General features: G+C 30.3%; 1 protein-coding gene across 1 annotated transcript; it reads right to left on the bottom strand.

Annotated features, from left to right (window-relative positions):
• Positions 1-22,001: 22,001 nt before the first annotated feature.
• Positions 22,002-24,789, bottom strand: LOC106440950 (indole-3-acetic acid-amido synthetase GH3.5). Its single transcript, XM_013882728.3, has 3 exons — positions 24,262-24,789; positions 23,184-24,112; positions 22,002-22,854 (listed from the first exon to the last, which is right to left on the bottom strand). The coding sequence occupies exons 1-3, from the start codon at positions 24,585-24,587 to the stop codon at positions 22,271-22,273; spliced, it is 1,839 nt and encodes a 612-aa protein (XP_013738182.2). The 5' UTR covers positions 24,588-24,789; the 3' UTR covers positions 22,002-22,270.
• Positions 24,790-27,532: the final 2,743 nt, after the last annotated feature.

Genomic DNA, 27,532 nt, shown 5'->3' with positions numbered 1-27,532 from the left:
TCAAAATACGTTCTGCATAATTTTTATTATATCCAGAATTGGAAAAATCTATTTATTTTAAAATTAATTTTAAATACATAAAACTATAATAATACGATAGATTTCATTAAATACTTTTTATAATGATGTTTTTATTGTTTTTCTATCAGTTTTAAAACAGATGAACTGGCAATAGTATCTCTATTATTTTTTCTTAACTGCAATAGTATCTCTATTGTCCCATTCAATGAAAATCGATCCAATAATTTATACTAGTAGATTAGAATGATCCATAACCGGGTTACGAGGTTTCTTGGATACGAGTTCAATGTCTAAGGAATGTCTCGATGGCTGAACAAAACGCATCACGAAAATGGCAGAATGTTTTACAATCTATCTTATTATTACTTGAAATATGGTTAAGTTAGAATTTATGATATAGTAAGACGAGAAACCCTTAATTTAATACTCTTAAGAAGCTGCATGTGGTTAGTAAGGCGATACTCTCAACATGAATGTGCATTAATCATTATTCTAGTTTCCTATAAATGGCTAAAATATGCTAATGAATTCATATTATGTAAATATTTGAAACGAATACTTTAATTATTATTGTCTCAAACTATCCGTTTAAGAGTTTTACACTGTGTGAAATGAAGTATATGTTTTGAATTGTTTTATGATATAATATATAAGCTTTAGCATCACGACGTTGAATATGCTTGAGTCCAGACTCCAGAACCAATGATTATCAACAAAAAATGTGTGGTTTTTTTTTTATGTATTCGCCCTAATTTGTAATGTGATTAGGAGGTACCCAATGTTTTTGTTTGATTAATCCATAACTCGAGAATTATATCTTGAAAGGTATATGAAGCAAGTGATATATAGTATTAGTTATGGATTAGATGTTCTGACAAATAAAAATGAAAAGCTCAATTTTCTTTTCTTTTGATTCTCAAACAAGCAACTTTGGTTGTAAAATGTCTTTTTTGTTGAATTAATTTAACATTCTTTCAAAAAAAAAACAAATGAAAATGAAAAGTTAAAACAGTTAAGTGAAAAAATGCACCTAATCGATTAGTTAACCCGTGAACAGTAAACAAATTTTGTTGTCCATTGCTGATACTTCGTTTAGAAAAGTGGCTCGTTTAATACACCTATGTATCGGTCACAATAGTAAAAAAAAGAAGAGGTAAGTCCATACCAAAAGATTAGGTTAATTCTTATCCACATCGAAAGATGGAAGTTAACATATTTTTTTCTTATACGTTGTTGATTCACTTAATGTTATTGGTTCGACTGTAAAGACAAAATAAACATACACATTACACAGCATAAAATATTGTACTGTCAAATTTAACGGGCGAGAAGTCCAGGCATTAATTTATATATACATTTATATACAGTGATCATCATCGCATGTAAATAAACGTAGATGTTAACGTTACACATAAAAACCACACCATGCCTTTACTCTACCCACAGGATTAGTTGATTAAAGGCATATGTTTATATAGTTTTGTTGATAGACAACTTCACCTACTGAATTATTACTATAATAAAGTATTTAAATAACTCTTTGTTGATTAATCATATATCTATGAGCTAGAGAGAAGTGAGGGGACCAAACTAGTCTTATAACTTAAAATATGTTTAGTAGTCGAACATTTGGGATCAAATTGGTTTATTCGATTTGAGGTACGATTTAGTTGATATAATTTGGTCTAATAAATCAAGACATAAAACAAAATAATCTTATATATTAAAACAGAAGTCACAACTTTGATTCATGTGTGATTTTTTTAAAAATGGACCTAATGGACCTATTCATAGAAATTCATACTATATTTTAATTCAGACTAATAATAAATAGAAATTTTAAAATATTTTAATCATAATATCTTTTGATATCTTTTCATTTTAAATATAAATATATTTATTTTAAAAATTTAACAAATCTGTTTGAAAAGATTTTTACAAGATCTTCATTTTCGAAATTATATTTAAATATTTTCACTAATTTCGAAATTAGTTTAAAATATTATTATATATTAATATATTCAGTTATATAAAAAGAAAAATAAAAAAATCTATAATATTTTATTTATTATATAATCATAATCAATCATATTAAAATAAAATTATTATATTGAGCTAAATAAAATTATTATATTGAGCTAAATATAATAAAATTGTATTAAATTTATATATTTATATATTTTATTTTCGTAATTATAAAATATTTATGTTCAAAAATAAAATCTAATATGTTGGTAAGATGGGTTAACATTATCAAACTATATAATACATGTATAAAAATTAACATGTATTTCTATAAAGTTAATAATATAAAATCTTTGTAACTACTTTAATCATAATATATTTTCATTTTAAATATAGTATATATTTATATACTATATTTTAAAAATTCTAATAAATATGTGTAAAAATATTTAAACAATAACTTAATGTATTTTAAGTTATCGTTTAGAAATGAAAATAAATAAATTATATCATATTTTATCTATTTTTATAGTCATGATCATGTTAAAATATAATTATTATACTAAAATAAATATGATAAATTATATTCAATTGATAAATTTATAAATTTTATTTTCATAAATATAAACTATTTATTTAAAATATAATATGATGATAGAACGGCTTAAAATTAACAAACTATATAATACATGTCTAAAAATTAACATATCTTACACTTTTATATATACAATAATAAATTATCTAAAATGAATAAGCATAAAAATATTGGTAAAAAGAAATCCAGTTTTGAAATACGGGTCAGAATTTATCCTAAATTAAATACAAAATATTTTTTAAATATATTTTCTCATGAATATATTAATTTGCTTAATAACTAAATGCAAATATAATAAAATAAATATATAATAAAAAGTGGCAAATACATAAGGTTTAAATAATTAATTAATTATAACATGTAAATTATAAAATTATTGATTAACATTTAAGTATATGATTAACATTAAAAATATATATCATTTATGTTCTAAAACAATAATTTATTTATAAAAAAGTAAAAACAAACACCCGTGCGGTTGCACGGGTCAAAATCTAGTTGTAACTTAAAGAGGGGTTACTTAATTTGGCCAAATACAATAACATATCCGAAGAATCCATGAAAGTAATGCCAAAAAGAAAGGGGATAATAAATCCAAAGTAAACTATCCCTAAATTTAATATTAATGAATCTCACATAATAATTCCAATGCTGTATGAAAGACTGACAACATTATGTTGGGTATAAGCTGTTGCATGTGCAAGACCCGTAAATTAAGTATTAATTCTTTTGATTGATTATTTTATCTAGTAAATAGATTTTTAATATCAAAGGGACTTTCTTTAATGAAAAAAAGGTAAAGCAGAAATCTTCATTTTTTTTTCTTCCTGATAAGCCATATGAGCTTATCCGGTCAACTTTGGAAAGAACGCACTTAATGCTAAAGAGTAGACTAGCCTGTAAATATATCACACTGCCTGAATCGAGTTTGGAATACCTTCCGACTAATACTACAGGGTGGACCGATCATCTGTTACGGCCCACCATGTAAACCACTTGGACCAAAACCCAAACCTAAACTTGCCAAGTAATGATAATTTAGTTTCCAATAGAATCGAATCTATAACTAATGTGGGTACACACCAAACCTCAAAAAATTGTCACTAGACTACCACTACTTGCCATGAACAGTTAAAATATAATCACAAAAGCATAGTAATTAGTAATTACTACCATCACACTGGTTAAAATAACCTTTTCTATCATCATAGTTCATGTAAGTGGCATATTAAAATATTTTAATAAACTTCATGTGGTTGGTCGTGGATTAATACATTGGTTTGATCAAATTAGGACAAGAAAAGAAGATATTTATGATGTTTTTTTTTCAAAAATAAACAATGTCCTTGAGACATAAAAACATTGCATAACGCATTATGCGTGAATGCATGTATATTCAATTGTCCCAGTTTTAAACAACCCATGATGAACTTGTTTAATTATAGTTTATCATCCTTAAAATAATATTATAATGGCCATGCCATCGTCCCAATGTAGCAACAATAACACATGCACATGATTACTATTTCGTTACTAATGTTAAAATATATACTATATATGTCATATTATACTTTAATCTTTCGTGGAGATCCATGAATGATAGACTATGGTTAAATGGTTATTTCAGAGTATGTAACTGACCCTTGAAAGAACAAAAAAAAAAGATTATGGAAGAGATTAAAAAAATAAGAAACTAGCTTGTGGATAAGTATAACTTAACATCTCTGCACTAAATTATATTGTAATTAATGTAAGAGAACTTATCAAAGAAATTTCTTGACTGTGTTATTTGATAAACACAAAATGTCTAAATCCCTGTTTGTTGGCTTTTCAAAAAAAAAAAAAGATGATAAAGTTGGAGATAAAAGAAGATTGGTATTGAAGAACTCTTCAGCTAATGTCATTTTACTTCAACAGTGACAATGGGCCAAGATCTCTGGTCTATACGGCCTACTATGTACGCTCCAAAGAAGACCAGAACAATGTCTGCCACACGTGCGGGGTCGGGACCCGGTCAGAAGTCAACATACTCTGAGCAGATAAGTTCAACTGTGAACTCCAAGTGTGGCTTGCCAAATCCTACACCGACTTGTTGTCTGCGCCATCACAAATTTCTCTATAATCACATTCATATATAAATATACGAATTATAATTCCAGTATGCTTTGTCTCGTCATTGCGAACTTTGTTTTTTCTCTTTTTTTGTAACGCATGTCGCATGAGTTGCAAATGTAAGCATTCGATTTATTATAATTACGGAATTGTGTTTTGTATGAGTTCATTGTCTCCGATCCACCTCACAGGTATGGGGCATACTGGATAGTGCATACAAATGGTACATCATACATGCACAGCTAAAGGATAAGCTTTTCTCAATAAAATAAAATGTGTATATTTTATATTTTTATCCGCCCAGTAACTATCTACCTCCTTAACATCCGATACTCTATTTTTATTTTACGTATATAACTGGCTGACACATTAAATTTATAGATTAATAATTTGTGTTAGTGTTACTTAAAAGCCTCTTCACGGTTTTAAGTTAGAGTAATGTATACCGTTATTGATGATAAAATTTAACTCATGTTTTGCAAAGTTCGTATTGTTGATCGATAGATGTTTTGGTATACAGAGGCTAAGTAAACACAGATGACTTTAGATTGTTGACACTAATAATATACTTAACTTTTAGTGCTTTCAACATTTTTTTTCCGAGAAGTAATTCTTACAGAATTTATCAAATAACCTTTTCTAACTTACTAGGGATTAACCCGGGCTACGCCCGGGATTTTTTTATTTTTTCTAATTTAAGTTGTTAAATCATTTCTTATCATATTAAGAAACATATTTTAACACGTTAAATTAAAATATATATTTAACGTGTTAAGATGCATGTCATAATTAAAATTTGTTTAGGTTATGATATATATTTATATAAATATTAAGATGCATGTCATAATTAAAATTTGTTTTTAAATTTAGGTTATGATATATATTTATATAAATATTAAGATGCATGTCATAATTAAAATTTGTTTTTAAATTTTAACACGTTAAATTAACATATTTTTTACTATTTAAATATTTTTTTATAATTTTGTTGGCTGTCTAGTTATCATATTTAGCAAAACTATATGTTGAGTGTTGGAATAAATGCTTTAAATATTTAATTAAACTGCAGAATATTTTTGGATCGACCACATGCTCAACAATCGATTGATCCGTAAAAAGATGGTCGATCTCCTTGGCCAGGTAAGTACAATTTTAGCAAAAATATCTTTGATTTTGAAATATTAAGTATATAACTATTCTTTTGAATATTGTTTATGTAAATATTTTTTGTGATGTTTGAATTTGTGATGTTCGTATACTTAACCTAGATGATATTGATGTTTAACCATTTATTGTTTTCTGGAAATAGAAAATAATGATATATCAAAACGTATCTAATACTTTTTAAATGATAGTATAATGTAAATTACATCCATTATTTGAAAATAACCATTTGTTGTTTTTATTTTTTTTTAAATCAGAAATTATTTTAATTTAAAAACATTATTCATATATAATATAATATTTTAAGTTTGGAAGATTAATCTATATATATAAATTATGTATATTTTTTAAAAAATAATTTAAGATATTATATATTGAGTAACTGAATAAAAGCTGAATTTCTTATCTTGAAAATCAAATATTTATATTTTTGTCTTCACGTTATACTCACCAATCCATCATTGATATTTCTAACTCTGTATGTTTTTTAAAAAACTTAGTTTTAAGTAATAAACGAATTGAATAAATTAAATTCATCACCTATAATGTTCTGTAAACTATATTTGAAAACTCTCTAAAATTATATTTTAAGCTTAATATTACTATTATTTAATTTAATTTATTTTAAGCATAATATATGCTAAACCAACTTAAATTATATTTACAATAGGATCATCCTAAACCGGTTAATAAACCAAAAGCAATACTAAACCAACATGAACCAATACCTGATTCGGCGAGGAAGAAAGTGTTTCGGGATAAACGCTTGAATGAATATTAACAATAAAATTCTAGATTAGATTACTTTAAATTTGTAAGAATACCTTTGAGTCTATGAAAAGCAATTCAATTCTCATGAATAAGTTTGGCTTTTGGAAGTTGCGGGTTTCCCAATAATGAATCCACCTAATAAAAAGTTCGTTGTTATAAAAAATCTCTTTCAAGGTCATTAAAGATTTTTGGGACGACATGAGTTGATGGTGGAACTATTTTTTTGCTCGAGTGATTTGAAGTTTTCCTTGATAGTGTGAGGTTGATGTTGATGGAATAATGAGTTTTATAGGGACTTTCTTGATGTAAACTATACATTTTTATTTTTTTTGTTTAATGTGGTATTTCTATTTTTATATAATTTACTACCATTTTAAGATAGATGTACATTTTAAGATAGATGCTTAAATCTTAATGTACTTTTTCTATTTTTTAAAATGTTTATTTCCATTTCTTATATTTTTTTTACGTAATATCTATATTTTATATTTTAAAATAGATATTTAAATCTTAATGTACTTTTTCCATTTTTCAAATTGTGTATTTACTTATATTATATATTTTACATTTTAAGATAGACGTTTAATGCTTAATGAACTTTTTCCATTTTAAAAAAAAAGTTGTGTATTTACTTATTATTATATAGATAATTCATATATTATATATTTACATTATTTACTTATTATTTATTGATAATTCATATATTATATATTTAATGCTTAATGTTTATTTCCATTTCATGACTTTTTATTTACTTAATATCTCTATTTTACATTTTAAGATAGATGTTTAAATCTTAATATACTTTTCCTTTTTTTTAAATTGTATATTTCCATTTGTTATACTTTCTATTTACGTAATATCTATATTTTAAATTTTAAGATATATTTTTAAATCTTAATGTAATTTTCCATTTTTTAAATTGGGTATTTACTTATATTATATATTTACTTATGATTTATGTTTCTTTATATTGTGTATTTCTATTTCTTATACTTTCTATTTACTAATAATTTTATATTTTAAGATAGATTTACATTTTAAGATAGATATTTAAATACTAATGTACTTCTTCCATTTTTTAAATTGTGTATTTCCTTTTCTTATACTTTCTATTTGGGTAATATTTATATTTTACATTTTAAGATAGATGTTTAAATCTTAATATACTTTTTTCCATTGTTTTTAAGTTGTGTATTTCTTTTTCTTATACTTTATATTTACTTAATATCTATATTTTACATTTTAATATAGATGTTTAATATTTAATGTACTCTTTCCATTTTTAAAAAATTGTGCATTTACTTATTATTGTATATATTATTCGTATATTTATATATTTATAATATTTACTTATTATTTATTTTTCTATATATTGAGTATTTCTCTTTCTTATACTTTATATTTAGTTAATATCGATATTTTATATTTTAAGATAGATGTTTAAATTTTAATGTGTTTTTCCATTTTTAATGTAAAACAGCAATGTTTAATAGAAGAACTTGGACAAATAGTCAAATAGTTATATTTATTTTTTTCTTTTTTATATAAAATGGTAATGTTACATTATAGAGATAAACCATTTTTTTAGTGAAAATGGTAATCTTACATATGTTTAATGTAGTTTTTCCATTTTTTTATGTTGTATATTTACATATTATTGTTATTTTTAAATGTAAAATGATAATCTTACATATGCTTAATGTAGTATTTCCATTTTTTATGTTGTATGTTTACATATTATTTATTATTTTCTAAATTATATATAATGTTTTTTTTTACAAAATAGTAATGTTACATTATGGAGATAAACCGTCTTTTTTTTTAGTGAAAAATGGTAATCTTACATATGTTTAATGTAGTTTTTCCATTTTTATGTTGTATGTTTACATATTATTATTTTTAAATAAAAATGTAAAATGGTAATCTTACATATGTTTAATGTAGTATTTCCATTTTTTATGTTGTATTTTTACATATATTTATTATTTTCAAAATTATATATAATGTTTTTGTTTTTTTTTTATAAAACGGTAATGTTACATTATGAAGATAAGCCGTCTTTTTTTTAAGTGAAAAATGGTAATCTTACATATTTTTAATGTAGTTTTTCCATTTTTTTATGCTGTATGTTTACATATTATTTATAATTTTTGAAAATTAGTAATATTAAAATGTAAAACTATATTTTATGCCACGTGCCATCTTTCGGGAAAAGTTTTTTTTGCTGATGTGGACGCTCTATGGAGCTTTTAAAGGTCAATTTTATTAGTATCTTTTTTAGAAAACGGTAATGTTACATTATGGAGATAAACCGTCTTTTTTCTTTATGTGAAAAATGGTAATCTTACATATCTTTAATGTAGTTTTTCCATTTTTATGCTGTATGTTTACATATTATTTATAATTTTCGAAAATTAGTAATATTAAAATGTAAAACTATATTTTATGCCACATGTCATCTTTCGGGAGAAGTTTTTTTTGCTGATGTGGACGCTCTATGGAGCCTCAAAAGGGCCTTTTTATTAGTATAGACTAGATTTTTGACTCGCGCTACGCGCGAGTTTATTTTAATAATTTGTATCATTTTATACTAATTTTAAGATAATGAAGTACAATTGGTTATATGCATTTTTATATGAAGTTTTATTCGAAGTATGCTTTATTATTATTTTATACAATTATAGTCTTTAAAAAACTAATATTTAGATATCTTTTTTTGTATATGTAAATGCGTAAGTGTATTTATAAACATGTTTATATTGTTTATTAATCTTTTTATATATTTTTTATTAATCTTATTTTAAAAGTATATATTGATCATTTTATTCATATTAAAAAATAATACATTGTTATAATAATTTTTATTATAATTGTTTTATCTATCTATCTATTTGAAAAACATAAGAACTTAATGTATATGCACAATATCTAGCTTTACTTTGTATTAACCAAATTTTTACAATGAAAGAAAACTTATTATATATTTTTGTGAATATCTCTATTTGAAATAATCATCCTGAAGTCGCTTAAATGCATATTTGTTTGTATTATATTTAGAGTTAAATCATAATAAATATTTTTATGAAATTTAAATAGTAATATTATTTTAGATATAACAAAAAGAAAAATAAATATATACAACTTTAAACTAATGTTAAATAATATTTTATTTATTATAATGAATATTTTTCATATCTTTATTTTCTGTTGTCACTGAGAGCGTGAGACTATACTCTAATGTCAATATTATTTGTAAATATTATTAGAATTTTAAACTAATATACTTTAATTATTAGCCTCTTTGATTATTTTATGTTGTCGTATGTTTTAATAACATTTTGTTTCAAGTATCTTTCATTGATAGAACTTGGTGAGATCATTTTTAATTTTATATGTTATGTTAATTGCTTTAATAAATTTTCATAAGCATATGTCTATAAATTCTATCGGTGAATTACACTAAAGACTTATGAAAAGTCACCATATAGTTTGCATAATTTTAATGAACATATTCAAAAAAGCTTATTGATTATAAAATATTTAGAGTTTTTCTTAAAAACATATTTGATTGGTTTAATGAATATTTTGATAATGATTTTCTTATAAACATATATGTCAAAATTTATTAAATTTAAATTTTTGATTACTATATAACTATGTTTATTCATTTATTGATAAAAACAGCTTGAGAACACATAGGTAAAAGATTTAAAAAAAACAGAAATAAACAACTTGTTTAACAATATATTTCTTACATATGTAAACTATTGTTACAATCACTTATTTCTTACAGAGCTTTGTAACTTATTGTAAACTAAATAATAAATTGGCTCGGTAAAAAAAGAATCACAATCAACCATTATTTTTCTAAGAAACTCATATAACATATTATAAATTTACAATATTTTATAGCTGAGACCGATATAAATAAAAAACAAATACTAAATTTCAGTTTAACATTTATATTTATTGGCTCATATTAAGTACTATGATATTAATTATTTATTTTATTTTGATTTATAAGCTATATGTATGTTTTGACATACTTTAAGACATAATTTTATAATTCTGACGTTAATTAATGAAGAGTTAGCATATATATCAACTTATGATGCTGACATTAAATATTATTATTGATATTTTAAGTTATTTCTGATTTTTAAAGGATATAGTCCATATCGTATTAAAGGTTACAGACATAATTAGATTTTTTCTTGTCAATCTCTTATTATGTTAGTTTTCAATAATTAGCTATAAATATCAGTCTAACTTTAAAGATATTTTTTTACAAATTTTAATTTATCTTTTTATAGTTTTTGTTGATTTTTATTTATTTTTACATACGTGATTATTTATAAATAATTTGTTTTTTTAACTTTATTTCTTCTTGAAATATTTTTATTTTTGTTATTTTCTGTTTAATGTCAAATATATATTTATTTTATATATCAAGTTAATTATTTTTAATAAAATAATATCTTTATTTAATTTATCAAATTAAAATGCTGACTTTTTTTATATTATTATAATGATATTTTTAAATTCTATGTGAACACTATATATATCCTAAATTTTGAAATCATATGTTATAGATTCATATGTAATGAAATAGTGCTTTAGATTTATATTGTCTTTATTATTTGAAATCCTTATATTTTAAGATTATTTTAGTTACTTAATTTTATGTTGATCTTCTAAAGATTTAATTTTTATAATAAACTAATTCTTTTAGTTATTTTTTTGTTTGTTAATTTTATGTTGGTCTTTCAAAGATTTAGTTTATATACCAAATTGATTCCCTTAATAATTTTGCCTTTTTCACGAAATTGAATAGTAGTTTCCTTTTTATTTTGAAATAAACATTTTTCTGAAAATCTTGAAATTTTTAAAATAATAATTAAAATGGTAATTTGACATATTTTGGTGCTTTAAAATAATATGTGGATATTTTCAATGATTTAATGCATCAAATTAAATATAGTACATATTTTTGTTGAATGTTATATAACCTAAATTTGTAAATAGTGTGTTTTAGATTTATATAGATATAATTGTTTGAAAATATTGCATTTTAAAATTAACTATTATATTTGTTTGTTATTTTTATGTTAGTTTTCGAAAATTTATTTTATATAGTATAGATTTGTACATGGTTTTTTTAATTATGTAAGTTTAATTTATTTGAGTACTTATTTATATTTTATTTTGAAATAAAATGTTTTGTAATATTAACACTTTTAGAAATACCAAAAAAAAGACAATTGGTATATGTTTTGGTGCTTTAAAATAATATATGAACATTCTGAATGATTAATAATATCAAATTATATATAGTATATGTTATTTTTGAATATTTTCAATAGTATATCACCTAAATTTTGAAAATCATGAGTTTAAATTTAGATTTATATAGTTATTTAAATCTAAATCATGAGTATGTATTTTAAATTAAATATTATTTTGGTTATTTCTTTTTAATTTTTGAAAAATGTTAAACATTATGTTAAATTAATATAGTATTTATAATTTTGTAAATTTACCTTATTTGATATCAATTTATATTTTAGTTTGAAATAAATGATTGTTTTTTTTGTAATATTAACATTTTTCAAAATAGTAAACTAAAATAATGATTTGTCATACTACGATTGGTCGTTTAACATCCTAATGGACGCTTTCAATGGTTTATAGCCTCAACTTTTATATAGTACATGGTTTTTTTTAATTTTGTAAGTTTAATTTATTTGAGTACTTATTTATATTTTATTTTGAAATAAATTTTTTTGTAATATTAACACTTTTAGAAATACCAAAAAAAGACATTTGGTATATGTTTTGGTGCTTTAAAATAATATATGAACATTCTGAATTATTAATAATATCAAATTATATATAGTATATGTTATTTTTGAATATTTTCAATAGTATATAACCTAAATTTTGAAAATCATGAGTTTAAATTTAGATTTATATAGTTATTTAAATTTAAATCATGAGTATATATTTTAAGTTAAATATTATTTTGGTTATTTCTTTTTAATTTTTGAAAAATGTTAAACATTATGTTAAATTAATATAGTATTTATAATTTTGTAAATTTACCTTATTTGATATAGATTTATATTTTCCAAGGGCATCTATATAAAATTGTTATGTCATAAGAACTTGATTATAAAATCATATATATTTTTATATAGACGGTAGTATAGTTTTTACCATATAGATCTTCGTTCTTGTTGACCGCTTCATTGAACTCAGCATAAGAACGAATCCTAAAGTTTTGCCTCTTAATATCATGGCCAGCATGATCTGTGGGTGCAAGAACTGTTTGTTGAGTGAATTGAATTAAGAACTTGTGAGATGTCACTTTGTAACTTGTTTTGTTGTCGATGACCAAGAACTTCTTAATCTTATAGATTACACCAGCCTTTAAATCCTCTTCATAGCATGCTATTCGATTAGCTGGTATGAAGGCATGAATTGTTGTTCCCTGGAAAAAAATTGTGCCAATCAAACAATATCATGCTTATTAAATTTTGAATTGAGAATGTGTAAATAAATTTTTTTATACCTTTCGGTCAATAAGAAATAACTCGAAGCCCATAAGCAAACCACCCTTGTTGATGTTACGCGCTTCCCAAAAGTGAACCACTCTAGCAAGAACTTCATTCTTATTAAAACCTTTTTTAAGATCATCGAAAACCAAAGAAGTAGCTGAAGCGACCATATATCTATTCTCTTTTCAATATCTCTCTCTTTCTCAAAGTAAAATCTTGAAAACTTTTAGAACTTTAGATGATTATTTATAGTCACCCAATACTTCATATATTAGAAACTTTCTTATTTTATGTATTAAGTGAACTTACCTTTTATTAAAACTTATATTTTATGTTAATATACATAAATTTGGAAATTGACAAAAAAAAGCTGATAAAAAATACATAAATTTGGAAATCATGACATTTTTAAAATATGTAAAGGTAATATGTTATTTAACGATATGTTTTGACTTTTTAAATTTTGATTTTTAAACCTAATAATTATATATCGTCATTTAATATTTAAATGTCTATTTATGTAAAATATACATAAATTTGAAAGTTGTCCCAAAAAAAAGCTGACCAAAAAAAATTCATAAATTTTGAAATCATGACATTTTTAAAATATATAAAGGTAATATAGTATTTAAGGATACTTTTTTGTCTTTTTAAATTTTTGAATTTTAAATCTAATAATTATATTTCGACTTTAAATATTAAAACTTCTATTTTATGTCAATATACATAAATTTGGAAAGCTGGCCAAACAAAAGCTGACAAAAAAAATCATAAATTTGGAAATCATATATTTTATTAGCCTACTTTATTAGATAATATTTATTTTTTTTAATAAAATATTTTTTTGCAAACATTAACATATTTTTAAAAATGATTTATCATAAACGATTTTAGGAAATATTGGCATTTTCGAAAATAGCAAACTTATTAATTATTCTTTTGGTTATTTATTTTTTTAATTTTCGAAAAATAATTAAACATTTTGTTAACTTAATATAGTATTTATATTTTTATTGATTTACCTTATATGATATTGATTTATATTTTAGTTTGAAATAAATAATTTTTTTTTTTGTAATATTAACATTTTTCAAAATAGTAAACTTAAATAATGATTTGTCATACTACGATTGATCGTTTAACATCCTACGTGGACGCCCTCAATGGCTTATAGCCTCAACTTTTATATAGTATAGATGTTTAATAAATTTCCTAAATTTATTATTTATAAATATATATATATATATATCTCATTGTAAATCACGTAAGCATGGTCAAGTGGTACATCAAATTTGGAAAGGTGCTAAACATTTCGAGTTCAAAATTTACCATCTAATATATAACCGTTTGTTTGGTCATGCGACGTAGATTTCTAATTCTCATTGCCAATATACATGATTTGTCTAGCGCCAATATACAGACTTCCAGAAAACTAATCTTTTGGTCTGCCGAATATTTCTGAATTATGAAAAAAACAAAAAAAAATACATTGTAAAAATAATAATAAACCTCTGTTAAAACTTTTAAGACAATAAAAAAACATTATCATGTGAACAGCCGTTTCAACTGTTTATCGGCTCCCACAGGTCCCAGTCAACGCAAGGCTGTGGACACTTGTTGCGATCTGAAAGGGTTGTTATGGAGAAAACCCTACACCTGACTCTGTATTTGAGTCCCCACAGACAGTAGCAGTGAACCGGTCGGTTCTGTGCGGGTTTGTTGGTTTTAGATTTCCGCGCCCTGAACTTCTCTACAGTTTTATTATCCTCGAGCCAATAGCTGTTTTTGCCCTTGTCCCAAGTAAATACTGTTCTTTTCACGTCGATATCTAAATGTATATGTTGGGATAAGCTTGGAATAGCTTGAAGATAAAGCTACATATAAAATAGGAAAGTCCATGATGATTAGGAGTTATCTTGTTATCCTATATTGAGTGTGTTTAGGACTTTATATTTTATATATATGGAGATGTCAAGCTTGTGACATAACATATGAGCTTTTGTGACTTGTGATCTTGTGAGTTTGATTTGATTGAATAAGAGAAGGACTTCTTATTAACTTGTGATTCTACACTTGGTATCAGAGCTTTCTACAAGAAACAGAGCAAACGTTTGAGAAACTACAAACATCAATCATGAGTGACGTAAAAGATGAAGGCGAGACATCGTCCAAAGAAACCGGACCATCCTCCATAAAACTTCCGATGTTGAATGCTTCTAACTACACAGTCTGGGCAATGAGAATGAAGATTGCACTCAAGGTTAACAAAGTTTGGGAAACAATTGACCCCGGGAGCAAACACGAAGAGAAAAATAACATGGCGATAGCTTTGTTGTTTCAATCAATTCCCGAGGCCTTGATACTACAGGTTGGAGATCTTGATACGGCAAAATCAGTTTGGGATGCCGTTAAAGCCAGACATGTGGGAGCTGAACGTGTGAAAGAAGCGAGATTACAAACCTTAATGGCAGAGTTCGATAGACTCAAGATGAAAGATTCAGATACAATTGATATGTTTTCTGGAAAGCTGTCCGAAATCTCCTCAAAATCTGCGTCTTTAGGAGAAATCATCGAGGAACCGAAACTCGTGAAGAAATTTCTGAAAAGCTTGCCAAGAAAAAAATATATTCATATTGTGGCATCGCTTGAACAGGTACTTGACTTGAATGCCACAAGTTTTGAAGATATTGTTGGAAGGCTAAAAGCATATGAAGAGAGGATATGTGAAGAAGAAGAGGAGCAGCATGGCGATGATCAAGACAAGCTCATGTATGCTAACTCAAATATGGAGTCTCAACATGAAAATTATGGCGGTAATAGAGGCAGAGGACGTGGAGGACGATCCAACTGGAGAGGAAGAGGTCGAGGAAGAATCGGCAACTTCCATGCTCAGCGAGAAGCATACAGACAAGGACAAGCCCGAGATATATCGCATATTACTTGCTTTAAGTGTGATAAACTCGGTCACTACGCACAAGACTGTCCTGACAAGTTGCTTAAGCTACAAGAAACAGTGGAGAAGAAGGACGAAGATACTCAGGACGCCGACGAACTAATGATGCATGAAGTGGTTTATCTTAATGAGCAAAAGGTAAAACCTAGTGTCTTCGCGTCTGAACAAGATACAACAAACATATGGTACCTTGATAACGGAGCAAGCAATCACATGAGCGGAAACCGAACGTTCTTTGCAACACTCGATGAAAGAATAACCGGAAGAGTCCGTTTTGGTGATGACTCTCGAATTGACATCAAAGGAAGAGGTTCCATTCGATTCATATTTGATGGTGGTGAGAAGAAAATACTAAAAGATGTTTACTATATACCTGGTTTACAAAGCAATATAATCAGCTTAGGACAAGCTACAGAAGCTGGATGCGAAGTGAGAATGAAGGACAAGGAACTACACCTTCATGACCGTACTGGGCACCTACTGGTAAAGACCACACGCTCTCCAAATCGCTTATACAAAGTCATCCTTGAAGCCGATACAGTTCAAGTTCTTCAAATCTCTGAAGCTACAGAGTCACACAAATGGCACTCTCGTCTCGGCCATGTAAACCTAAATACAATGAAGTTGATGATCAGCAAGGAACTCGTGACTGGCATACCCCATCTCGACATCAAAACAGAAACATGCGTGTCTTGCTTGCGCGGGAAGCAAGCTCGAGCTCCGTTTCCAAAAGCGACGTTACACCGAGCTACTCAGCCTCTCGAGCTGGTTCATGGGGATCTCTGTGGGCCAATTACACCTGCCACGCCAGCACATAAACGCTATGTGTTTGTACTCATTGATGACTTCTCTCGATACATGTGGATAATACTATTAAAAGAGAAGGGAGAAGCTTTTGATAAATTCAAATGCTTTAAAAACGTTGTGGAACTCGAAACTGGAGCTTCAATAAAGACATTCAGAACCGATAGAGGTGGTGAATTTGGATCACACGAGTTCAATCTATACTGCAGTAAGAATGGAATCACTCGACACTTAACGGCTCCATACTCTCCACAACAGAATGGAGTTGTGGAGAGGCGAAATCGAACTTTACTTGAGATGACACGGAGCATATTAAAGCATATGGATGTACCAAGTTGGTTATGGGGCGAAGCAACAAGGCACGCTACTTATCTGATAAACCGAATTGCCACAAGATCCCTATCTGGAGGAACCCCGTATGAAGCCTTACGCAGCAAGAAACCAAACCTGAGACACTTAAGAGTGTTTGGCTGCGTATGTCATGCTAGAACTGAAACCGCAGGAAGGAAGAAACTTGACGATCGATCGCGTGTTCTTGTTCATCTAGGAACAGAACCCGGGTCTAAAGCTTATCGATTACTCGATCCAACAAGCAAAAGAATTATAGTGAGTCGAGATGTTGTATTTGAGGAAGATAAGAAGTGGATATGGGGCTCTAGCGAAACAAACAGAGGATCTAATGACGACAGCTTCTCTATTGATATGCGAAGTTTTGAGAATGACGAAGCAAACACCGAGCCACAAGATGTACGAGAGATTTCGGATACAGTCGAAGTTAATGAAGAAGAACAAGAGATGGAAGAAGAGCTTACTGATGAGAGTGAAGGACAAACTCAGTTGAGAAGATCAACGAGAGTTAGTTCAAAGCCGGCATACCTTGATGACTACGTTCTTCTCGCAGAAGCAGAGGGAGAGAGACTGCTAATGATTCTGAATGAAGAACCTTGGGATTACAATGAAGCAAAGGAGCATGAGGTCTGGGTAGAAGCATGTAAGGATGAGATTGGCTCTATTGAGAAAAATAATACGTGGATACTTGTTGATCTTCCCTTAGGTGTGAAACCAATTGGTTTGAAGTGGGTTTTTAAGATAAAGAGGAACGCAGATGGTAGCATCAGTAAGTTTAAAGCGAGGTTGGTCGCAAAAGGCTATGTACAAAGACACGGAGTTGATTATGACGAAGTGTTTGCGCCGGTTGCTCGGATTGAGACCATTCGACTTGTTATAGCAATAGCAGCCTCAAATGGTTGGGAGATACATCACCTCGACGTAAAAACTGCATTCCTCCATGGTGAGTTAAAAGAAGACGTATACGTCACGCAGCCTGAAGGATTTGTGATCACGGGAAAGGAAAGAAAGGTATATAAACTCAAGAAGGCGTTGTATGGTTTAAGACAAGCACCTCGTGCTTGGAACGTAAAGCTTAATAGAATACTTCAAGAGCTTAGTTTTAGAAGATGTTCTAAAGAACCATCTCTCTATCGAAAGGACAAGAAGCAGCATGTTCTGATCGTGGTTGTGTACGTCGATGATTTACTTGTTACGGGATCGTCATATCAAGACATTATTGAGTTTAAAAGGGATATGTCAAAAAGATTTGAGATGAGCGATCTAGGGAAGCTAACCTATTACTTGGGCATTGAAGTTCATCAGCATAAGACAGGAATCTCGTTGAGGCAAGATAGATATGCTGCTAAGATTCTCGATGAAGCTGGAATGAGTTCTTGCAACTCAACGTCTGTTCCCATGGATGTCAATGTAAAACTTTCAAAGGCAACACATGAAAAAGGCATCAACGAGCGCGATTACAGAAGAGCTATAGGTTGTCTTCGTTACTTGTTGCACACTCGTCCGGATCTTTCATATAGTGTTGGGATTCTCAGTAGATACATGCAGGAACCAAAGGAATCACACGGAGCAGCTTTAAAGCAAGTACTTAGGTACTTACAAGGAACATGCTCCCTCGGTCTTGTGTATTCTCGATCATTAAAGCGTGAGATAACAGGCTATAGCGACAGCTCACATAATGTCGACGAAGATGATGGTAGAAGTACGCATGGTCACGTATTTTACCTAGATGACAGTCCGATAACTTGGTGTTCACAGAAGCAGGAGATCGTTGCACTTTCATCATGTGAAGCAGAGTTTATGGCCGCTACAGAAGCAGCCAAACAAGCCGTGTGGCTTCAAGAGTTGCTAAGTGAAGTTGTTGGTCGAAGCATTGTTCAAATAACTATCCGAGTTGACAATAAATCAGCGATCGCATTGACTAAGAATCCAGTCTTTCATGGCCGCTCAAAACATATACATAGAAGGTTCCACTTCATACGTGAATGTGTTGAGAATGATCAGATAGAAGTTGAACATGTGCCAGGGAATGAACAGCGAGCGGATATATTAACTAAGTCTCTTGGAAGACTTAAGTTTGGTGAGATGAGAAGTTTGATTGGAGTTCAAAATGTTGGAGAAAATGATTCAAAGCTTAAAGGGGAGAATGTTGGGATAAGCTTGGAATAGCTTGAAGATAAAGCTACATATAAAATAGGAAAGTCCATGATGATTAGGAGTTATCTTGTTATCCTATATTGAGTGTGTTTAGGACTTTATATTTTATATATATGGAGATGTCAAGCTTGTGACATAACATATGAGCTTTTGTGACTTGTGATTTTGTGAGTTTGATTTGATTGAATAAGAGAAGGACTTCTTATTAACTTGTGATTCTACAGTATACATTTTTATTATGATCAAGAGTTAACAAGTTCGGTAAAAAGTCCTTTTAACAACATCCTCGAGTGTAATTTGTTATATAATCAGATTTTTAGTATACGATGTATGGATAGAGATCTTGATGAAAATTTGGAAGATTATATTCATTAAAGCGATTTTGAAAAATCCTTACCTCTCATGTTCATAATTTACCTTTAAAAATGATAAAATGTAAATTCAGAATCTTTTCAAACTAGTAAAAGTAAAAGGAAAGTATCAACAAAGCTACAGTTAGTCTCCAAGGATTTATATGTTTCTAATTATCAATCACACTGAAGAATGGACTGGGCATGAGACAAGACAGCCTTATCTTTAAAGTCAGTGGCTCAGTAGTACTCAAGTACAGGTTTTCATTATTGCAAACATTTAACGGTAAATATTGTCTCTACATAGATAAGTATCTTAAATATGATAAGACATAATACACTGCACTTGTACTTCAATATAATTGAATTTTGGGTCGCTATCTGTAAAAAGTCATTCGTTTTCTTTTTATTGTAAAGGGTGTGTTAACTGTTGGAGGAGTCACTAGCATGACATAAATGTATAATAATATGTACTTTGATCCATTATTAAAACCAACAAGTTTTCTTTCCCCATCCACGAGTCGACAAGGAGAAGGAACAAATACACATTACGTAGATTAAAGAATGTTTCTCTCGACACAGGAAGTCAGATCCCACAGGCCACAGGCCACAGATACCGACTTGCATCGAATAATAAAATATTGTTTCGGATACAAATGCACACAAAGTTTTGAGGGATGCTTACAGAGAAAGAGAATGGTATGCAACTTAAAGTTTCTTTTTTGTAACACCAAACTTGTATTAAAAAGTTCAAAAAGCATGAAAGCTTACAACTGAGCGAGAAAATTCTGGAGACATTTTCGACGGTAGAATGAAGCTAGAAAACATTACAAAACAACTAAAAATAGAACCATCTAAAAACGAGTCAAGCTCAGCGAAATAAAGAAACCCAAAGAAAAGCTCCACTTTTGTTCCCATGACGATTGTTCGAAAGAACAATTGATAGTCGAAAACGACATTGATACACCTATAAGAAAATGTTGGAATATTGACTGGCAAGAACTTTAGGTGAGGAGCTCCAGAACCGTAGGCAACATTGAGAGTACAAAGTCCTATCTGACTTGATATGAATCTGAAACAAGCACAACCAGCTTTAACCTTGTTAACAAGGCTTACCAAAGAGATTAGGTGAATCTCAAGTTCTAGCTTTGCCTCCAAAGAGGTTCTTAGGATAAAATTTGATGACAGGGATGATGATTTAATTGGGTCCAAACTTCGGATCTCAACATTACTGTGTCGAGTCTAATAATTTGTAACCGAAGGAGATGTAAGCATACAATCATCGCACTTGTTCAACCAGAACGTGTGTGAACAAATATCAGATAAAAGGTAAAAAGCTTCGGGATGGTTGGGTCTTCGTGCAACAACTCCAGTTTGAAGGTCGTGTAGTTGACTCTATGAAGGGCTTTTGTAAATCTTTTGCAACTTAAAGTTTTTAATTATAAAAATAACATATGTGAATTGACGGGTTGTTTATATGTCACTAAAAAGGACCTGCCAACGTAGCATTAATTCCAGGCCAGTGTTGTTGTCTTTGATCCTTACATAGGGAACACTTGTATCTAGACTTGAATGTATCTATCTTCTCTTTAATATTTATTGCTGCTTTCAAGATGATAAATATATGAAAATTATGGGAAGTTATTTAGTTGTGGATGCGTCTACGTACGTTCCTTCTGATCATGCTCAAAGAGCTAAGTTATACAATATCAATTATGGCATATTTTACGATTTTAAGTAGTATCATCTCTCATATGTATAAAAGACTATATTATGTCTCAAGATTAAAAAGTAGTTTCATTAGGTTAGTGACAACAAACTATATTTAATAAACAATCATCAGTTATCTACAAGGAAAAGTTTGAAGTTTTTTTTTTTTTTTTTTTTTTTAAATATAAATTTCCATTAAATATTAACACCGATACATACCCGAAGGATGCAAAAATGGGACTTACAACACAAGTATGCCACAATTAAACTAGCTACTACTACGAGAACTCATATGCGTTCTCAAAACTAGCTACTACTACGAAAAGTTTGAAGTTTTCCTTTGTGCTCAAACTATTTTTTTTTTTAATTCATCCATGATTTTGCTTTTGTTTTAACAGAAACCCAACACAAACAGTGGTCATAGTGTTGTTATCAGAGATTGATTTTCTTCTTTTAACAAAATTAACTTAGCACATTGCTATTTACCGTTGTTAACGGTAAAGGATCCAGCCAATTAATCACTCAAATATAAAGTTTAGAGGCTCAAGAAAGTGATGGAGAGAGGACAGAGAGCTGCTTGGAGAAACATGATTTGCTTTTGTACAACTGGTTTTCAAAACCAAAGGGACTATGCATAAAAAATACCAACAAAAAAACCAAAAACTAAACTAAGATCAAGATTAGAGAGACATGAGATATCCTTTGCAAATCCCAAACCTTCTACTTCAAAGACTATCTCTTCACGTTTCCTGATTCCAACTTAGTTACTTCCCCACTGTTTATGACCAGGGACCCATTTAGGACACTTGGGGCTGAAGTAACTATCAACAACTCTTGAGTTCAACAGCTCAATAATTGGAGCAAACTTCACGCATCTAGGCGTCTTATACTGATTAATAGATGCTCCCAAGCTGATCGCATAATCCATGAGCTTATCAAACGTCCCCGGCTCAACAATCTTGATCTCGAGTGGGCCTATGGACTTGTCACTAACCCTTCCTTGTCTATAAACAGAGTTGAACGACTCTTCCACGGCTAGGCAGCAATCCTCAAAGACAGAAGGAGGGATCGGTGTGTTTCCATCCAAACATAGCTCCCAGAACAGGACGTAATGGCCAGGGATAGAACTTGTATCCGCATAGCTAGTATACTCAGAGAGTGAGGCATCAAATGGGACAAGATGTGTCATTGCGTTCTTTACCGCGTTCTGAAGCTCAACTTCATCGGTCTTGTCGGAATCTATGCTTAAGACCACATTCTTGCGGCATATGAAACTAAATTGAGGTGCCTTGTTCTTGAATCCAGTCACTCTCAACAAATCACCAACTCTGTATCTACAAAGCCCTGCATCAAAATCACAAAGCACACAAACATAAGACTAAACCCTTAAAGTGTATTTTTTTTTTGTTATAAATTAATAGAAATTCTCTATTTTCTTAGGGCAAATCTCTTATCATAATTTATACCATGTCAAAAATAGCATACAATAGAAAAATCACTAAAATAGCCAAAAAAAGAAAAGCTAAATTACTCTGAATTCTAAATTTTACCCTAACCTCCACCTAGTCGATACTAGTAAACCATAATCACTAAACCCAAAAATCTAAATATAATTTTTATACTATTTTTGAAAATAATTATGTGCTATTATAGAATATGTTTTATTTTCTTACCGGCATAAGTGGTGACAACAAGCTCGTACTCCTGACCAAGTTTAACATCAACAAGATCAACAAGCTCTTGTTGCTCTTTCTCCGTGAGTGCTTTAGGTAGATTGATGGAGTTAGTAACACCTGTGTTTCTATGAACAGGCAAGAACTCGAAATAAGCCATGGTTGGTATGAGCGTGTAAGAGACCTCGCTAGGTTTGCATAGTGGCCTTAGGTTCACACCAAAGTAACATTCGGAAGAAGCATACATTGTGCAGACAAGAGGCAAGCCATTGCTGTAGTAATCCAAAGTTGGAATGTACTGAGACATCGTCCCTGTCACAATCACATCCACATACTTCGTGTTAGGCCACAACCTAGTGATGATCCCTTGCCAAGACTTCTTCTTACACTCGAACTCCACGAAATCCGCGAGTTTTGGACTAGGTTTAAGGATCTTGGCGACCGCCTCACGCACTGAAGGATCAGTGATCAGGGAGCTTAAGGTACCGGTTCTGATGTCACGGACCAGCTCGATCCAGTGCTTCTCAAGAAACTTGATAGCTCTGATGAAACCAGAGGCGAAAACGGCACCGACACGAAGAACCTCCTGGTGTTGGCATAAGCCACAAAGCATCTGAGAGTACATGCTCTGGTAAGAGTCAGGGCAAAGGATGGTCTCGTTGGGGCTTGTGTAGTCGGTGTAAGGGTCAAAGGGTCTTTCTTTGAAATGGGAAGATTTGTAGTAACTGGTTAAGACGGGACGAGCAGGGAGGCCTCCTGGCGTCTTGGATTCAGACTTGATGAACAAGAAATACATTCCTTTGCCTTTGTCGAGACCAGGAACGAACTGGCTCATCACAGGCATCAAGAAACTGTAGAGAAGTGATCTCCGGTCTAGTTCTTCTTCGATTGTCGGCATTAGCTTCCTCTGCCCACCAGATGTCCCAGAGCTGTCAAAGAACATATAGAAAGCTTCGTTAGGTTCTTGAAAAACAGAGTAAAACAGAGCAAAACAGAGCAAAAACAGAGCAAAACAGAGCATTTTGAAGAAGAAGAAGAAGAAGAAGAAGAAGAAGAAGAGAGGATGTTAATAACGAACCTGGTGAGGAACTCGGAGATAGGCTTTGAAGAGAGGATAGGAGATTTATCACCGTTAGCAATCCTGTTGATCTCAGGCTGGATATCCTCATAGGTTATAACAGGCATCACGTTCTTGAACGTCTCTCGGTCTGTGCGACCGTTGAGGTCATGACGCCTGAGATACTCCACGTCAGCATTACGGATCAAGATCTCCTCCAAGACACGTTTCTGGACTTGGTCGGCGTTTGAGGTCAGTTCCTCGATTAACTGAAGTTTCCTCTTGTTCTTCTCGTCGAGGGTCAGATCGAAAGCATCTAAAGATTCATACTTTGGTGCCTCAGGCATGGTTTGGTTTCAGAGAGAAGCTGGCACAATTTTGAGATGGGTGAGAAGGAGATAAGCTTATGTTTGTTAGGAGCTTTTAGTGTGTGAGGAAGAAGGAAAGAGAAGTGTTGATATATATAGAGGAGGAGAATGAAAGGAAGGTGAAACTAGGCAGGCAATGGACGTTGAGGAAGATGAAGGGTATAATCGTCATTTGATGTAACATGTCATGGGACATCTATCGCTATATAATTAGAACTTTTATAGTACTCTTGCAATTCATATACTTACTTGCACTTTGGATATTTATTTTTGGAAAAAACAAATGTAATATAAACACTTTTATGAAGAATTATAATTACATGTACGACTGTAACTGTTGTGAAGATTTAGACTTTATGTTAAGAAAAGATATAGATTTTGACATATTGGCATATACTTGTAAGAATTTTGTAATAGACCATTGGTACGTACGTTGTTTGCATTGTCGTTAAGAAAATCACTTTACAAACAAAATAATGGTTCTATAAAGGAAAATCACTTTACAAAATAATGGTTCTATGGCAAAAGGAGATGTATTACTTTCGTAAAAGCAAAGGAAAAATATCACCGTTTACTTTTACAGCCGTTATTGATTTTATATCCATCAATAATTGCATTGTATATTTGGTATGCAAGATTATGCGGATTAACGAACTTATATTACAATAATAATGTGACTAACTAATAATTAAATGGTTCGATGCAATACTGAGTCTAGTATATTTTATTTTCGCAACTAAAATACTCAAATCAGTCATCCAGTATACAAACATCCTCAAATCACCCAGAAATCATGTACAAAACATGTAATTGAATCCATTAACTAGCTATCTCAATCAGACTAGACATTAGAATATAAAAAAGTATACATGACATTAAAATAAGTATACATCCATAACAACAAGGCATGAGAGATGGGGGCACGGATTTATAACGGGGGTTTTACTCGGTTGACCAGCTCTCTCAAACCAGCAATATCCGGTTAATCCGCAGTAATGTCGTACGTGATGTCCCACGAATCGCCAGCAAACCAACTTTAACCCTTTTTAATACCCTAAGCTAACAAATATTAAACCCATCTCTCAAAACGGCGACGTTTTGAGACGGAACGTTATCACGGCGAGAAGCATTCGAGAGGGGGACCAGACAGCTGGATAACATACTTGATAGGTTGACACGTGTACGGAACTATTGCTGTTGTACGAGTTTGGTGCCTTCACGTTGTTTTTTTTGAACCGATATATTTTTATTTTATTTTGCGGGATCAAATTGTTTTGCTCATTATTATCCATGTAAATCGAATGAGTTTTATTTCAAAATTTTGTTGGGTGTGAACGTCTTTCTTTTGGAGATTTCAGTTTCTTTCTTTGGATAAAACACAACCAACGTGAAACTTTACAATAAACTACACCAACGATAATATAGATCATTATTAAATTAAATGCAATTAATTTTGTTTAGTGTTCAGATTCTATTTTGGGGTTTAAAAAAATTCTAAATGTTGCAGTTAGATGTAAGTAGCAAACATTTTTTATAAGCTTGTCCGAATAAGCAAACAGTGAACGCGCTTCTCTCTCTCCTTCAGCTATGTTCTCTCTCTACGATCCGACACAGAGGAAGGAGGAGATGAGATCTCGGTCGGAGCTTCTTGTGGTTCCGGTTCCAGTTTATCAAAATCGATTCTGGGAGCCGGTGATTCTATACACCGACGTCGCCAGCTCAGTTTCCGAGAACCGATGGCTTCGATAGCATCGGTTTCGTCGGCTTTAGATTCCGGGAATCGGTGGCTCTAAAAGCACCGTCTTCTCCGGCTTTTCGGTCTGTGGATCTTCGCTTTTGCTCTCTCTTCGCTCAATCAACTCTCGATCTGAGACTCCATGTTTGGTTGTTTCTTGGATCGATCGTAGATGATTGTTGTTTTAAAGCGTGGATCGGTTACGGGTTTAAAAACTCACCGTTGAAGGGTCTTAAGTGGTGAGGGAAGAAGAGTTGGGTTCGTTGGCTCTGGAGGAGTTCTCGGGATAGTCTCGATGTTGCTCTCCGTTCGAAAGAGTCCAGGTGAAAAAGATGGGTGAGATGGTCGGCCTCCGTCGTGTTCCGGCGAAACTACTGGTGGTTTCGTCTTCTCCGGCGGCGTCTTCTCGGTGTCATTTGCGGTTTACTGCTCGGGTGACGCGTGTCTCTCGGTGGAGCGGGTCTCGACACGTGGTCAATTAGTTGTTGTAGACGTGTATTTGTCGGCTTGCCCGACTTAGTTTTGGGCCTCAGGCCGTTGTGATTTTGTTTTGTTTGGCCCGTTGTTTTTGTCTTTCGGGATTGGGCTTTCCTGTATGGTATTTGGGCTTGGCCCATTTAATAATATATAGATGGCAAAAAAAAAAAAAAGTAGCAAACATTTTTTACTATATTGATTTTCGTCGGAAACGGCTTTTGTAAATCTTTTGCTTCCGAATGTTCTATTATATTCTAGAGAAGAAGTCAATCGATCGTATTACTTGAGTGTATACAAAGAATAACGTACGTCTACGTAAGATATTAGTGTCCACTCGCCCTGCCTTCGGCACCCATCCTAGATAGCTGCAAAAGGAAAATAATTTCTCAACATTACAAATAAAATCTTTATGGTATATAACTGATGATTCGTGATAAAGAAAATATCGTCTCTTAATAGATAAAGCTATAAGATATCTAATTTTAAAAAATCCCCACAATACCATGCTTTGTTAGCACTTGTGTATTAATAACGGAAAACGGCTTAAAAGCAAAATAATAACCATCGTAAAAATTATCATTTTAGTGGTACATGAAATGGAAAAGAAAAAGAAAAAAAAAATCCAATGGCTGATAATCGGATAGGGTTTAGAATCGGTACCTAACAAATTAACTCGTACGCAGACGTGTGCATATATATATATATATTTTTT

This window comes from Brassica napus, chromosome A3 (assembly GCF_020379485.1).
Source record: "Brassica napus cultivar Da-Ae chromosome A3, Da-Ae, whole genome shotgun sequence".
NCBI lineage: Eukaryota > Viridiplantae > Streptophyta > Magnoliopsida > Brassicales > Brassicaceae > Brassica > Brassica napus.
The sequence above is the reverse complement of the archived record's forward strand: the minus strand, read 5'-3'. Positions and strand labels throughout refer to the sequence as shown.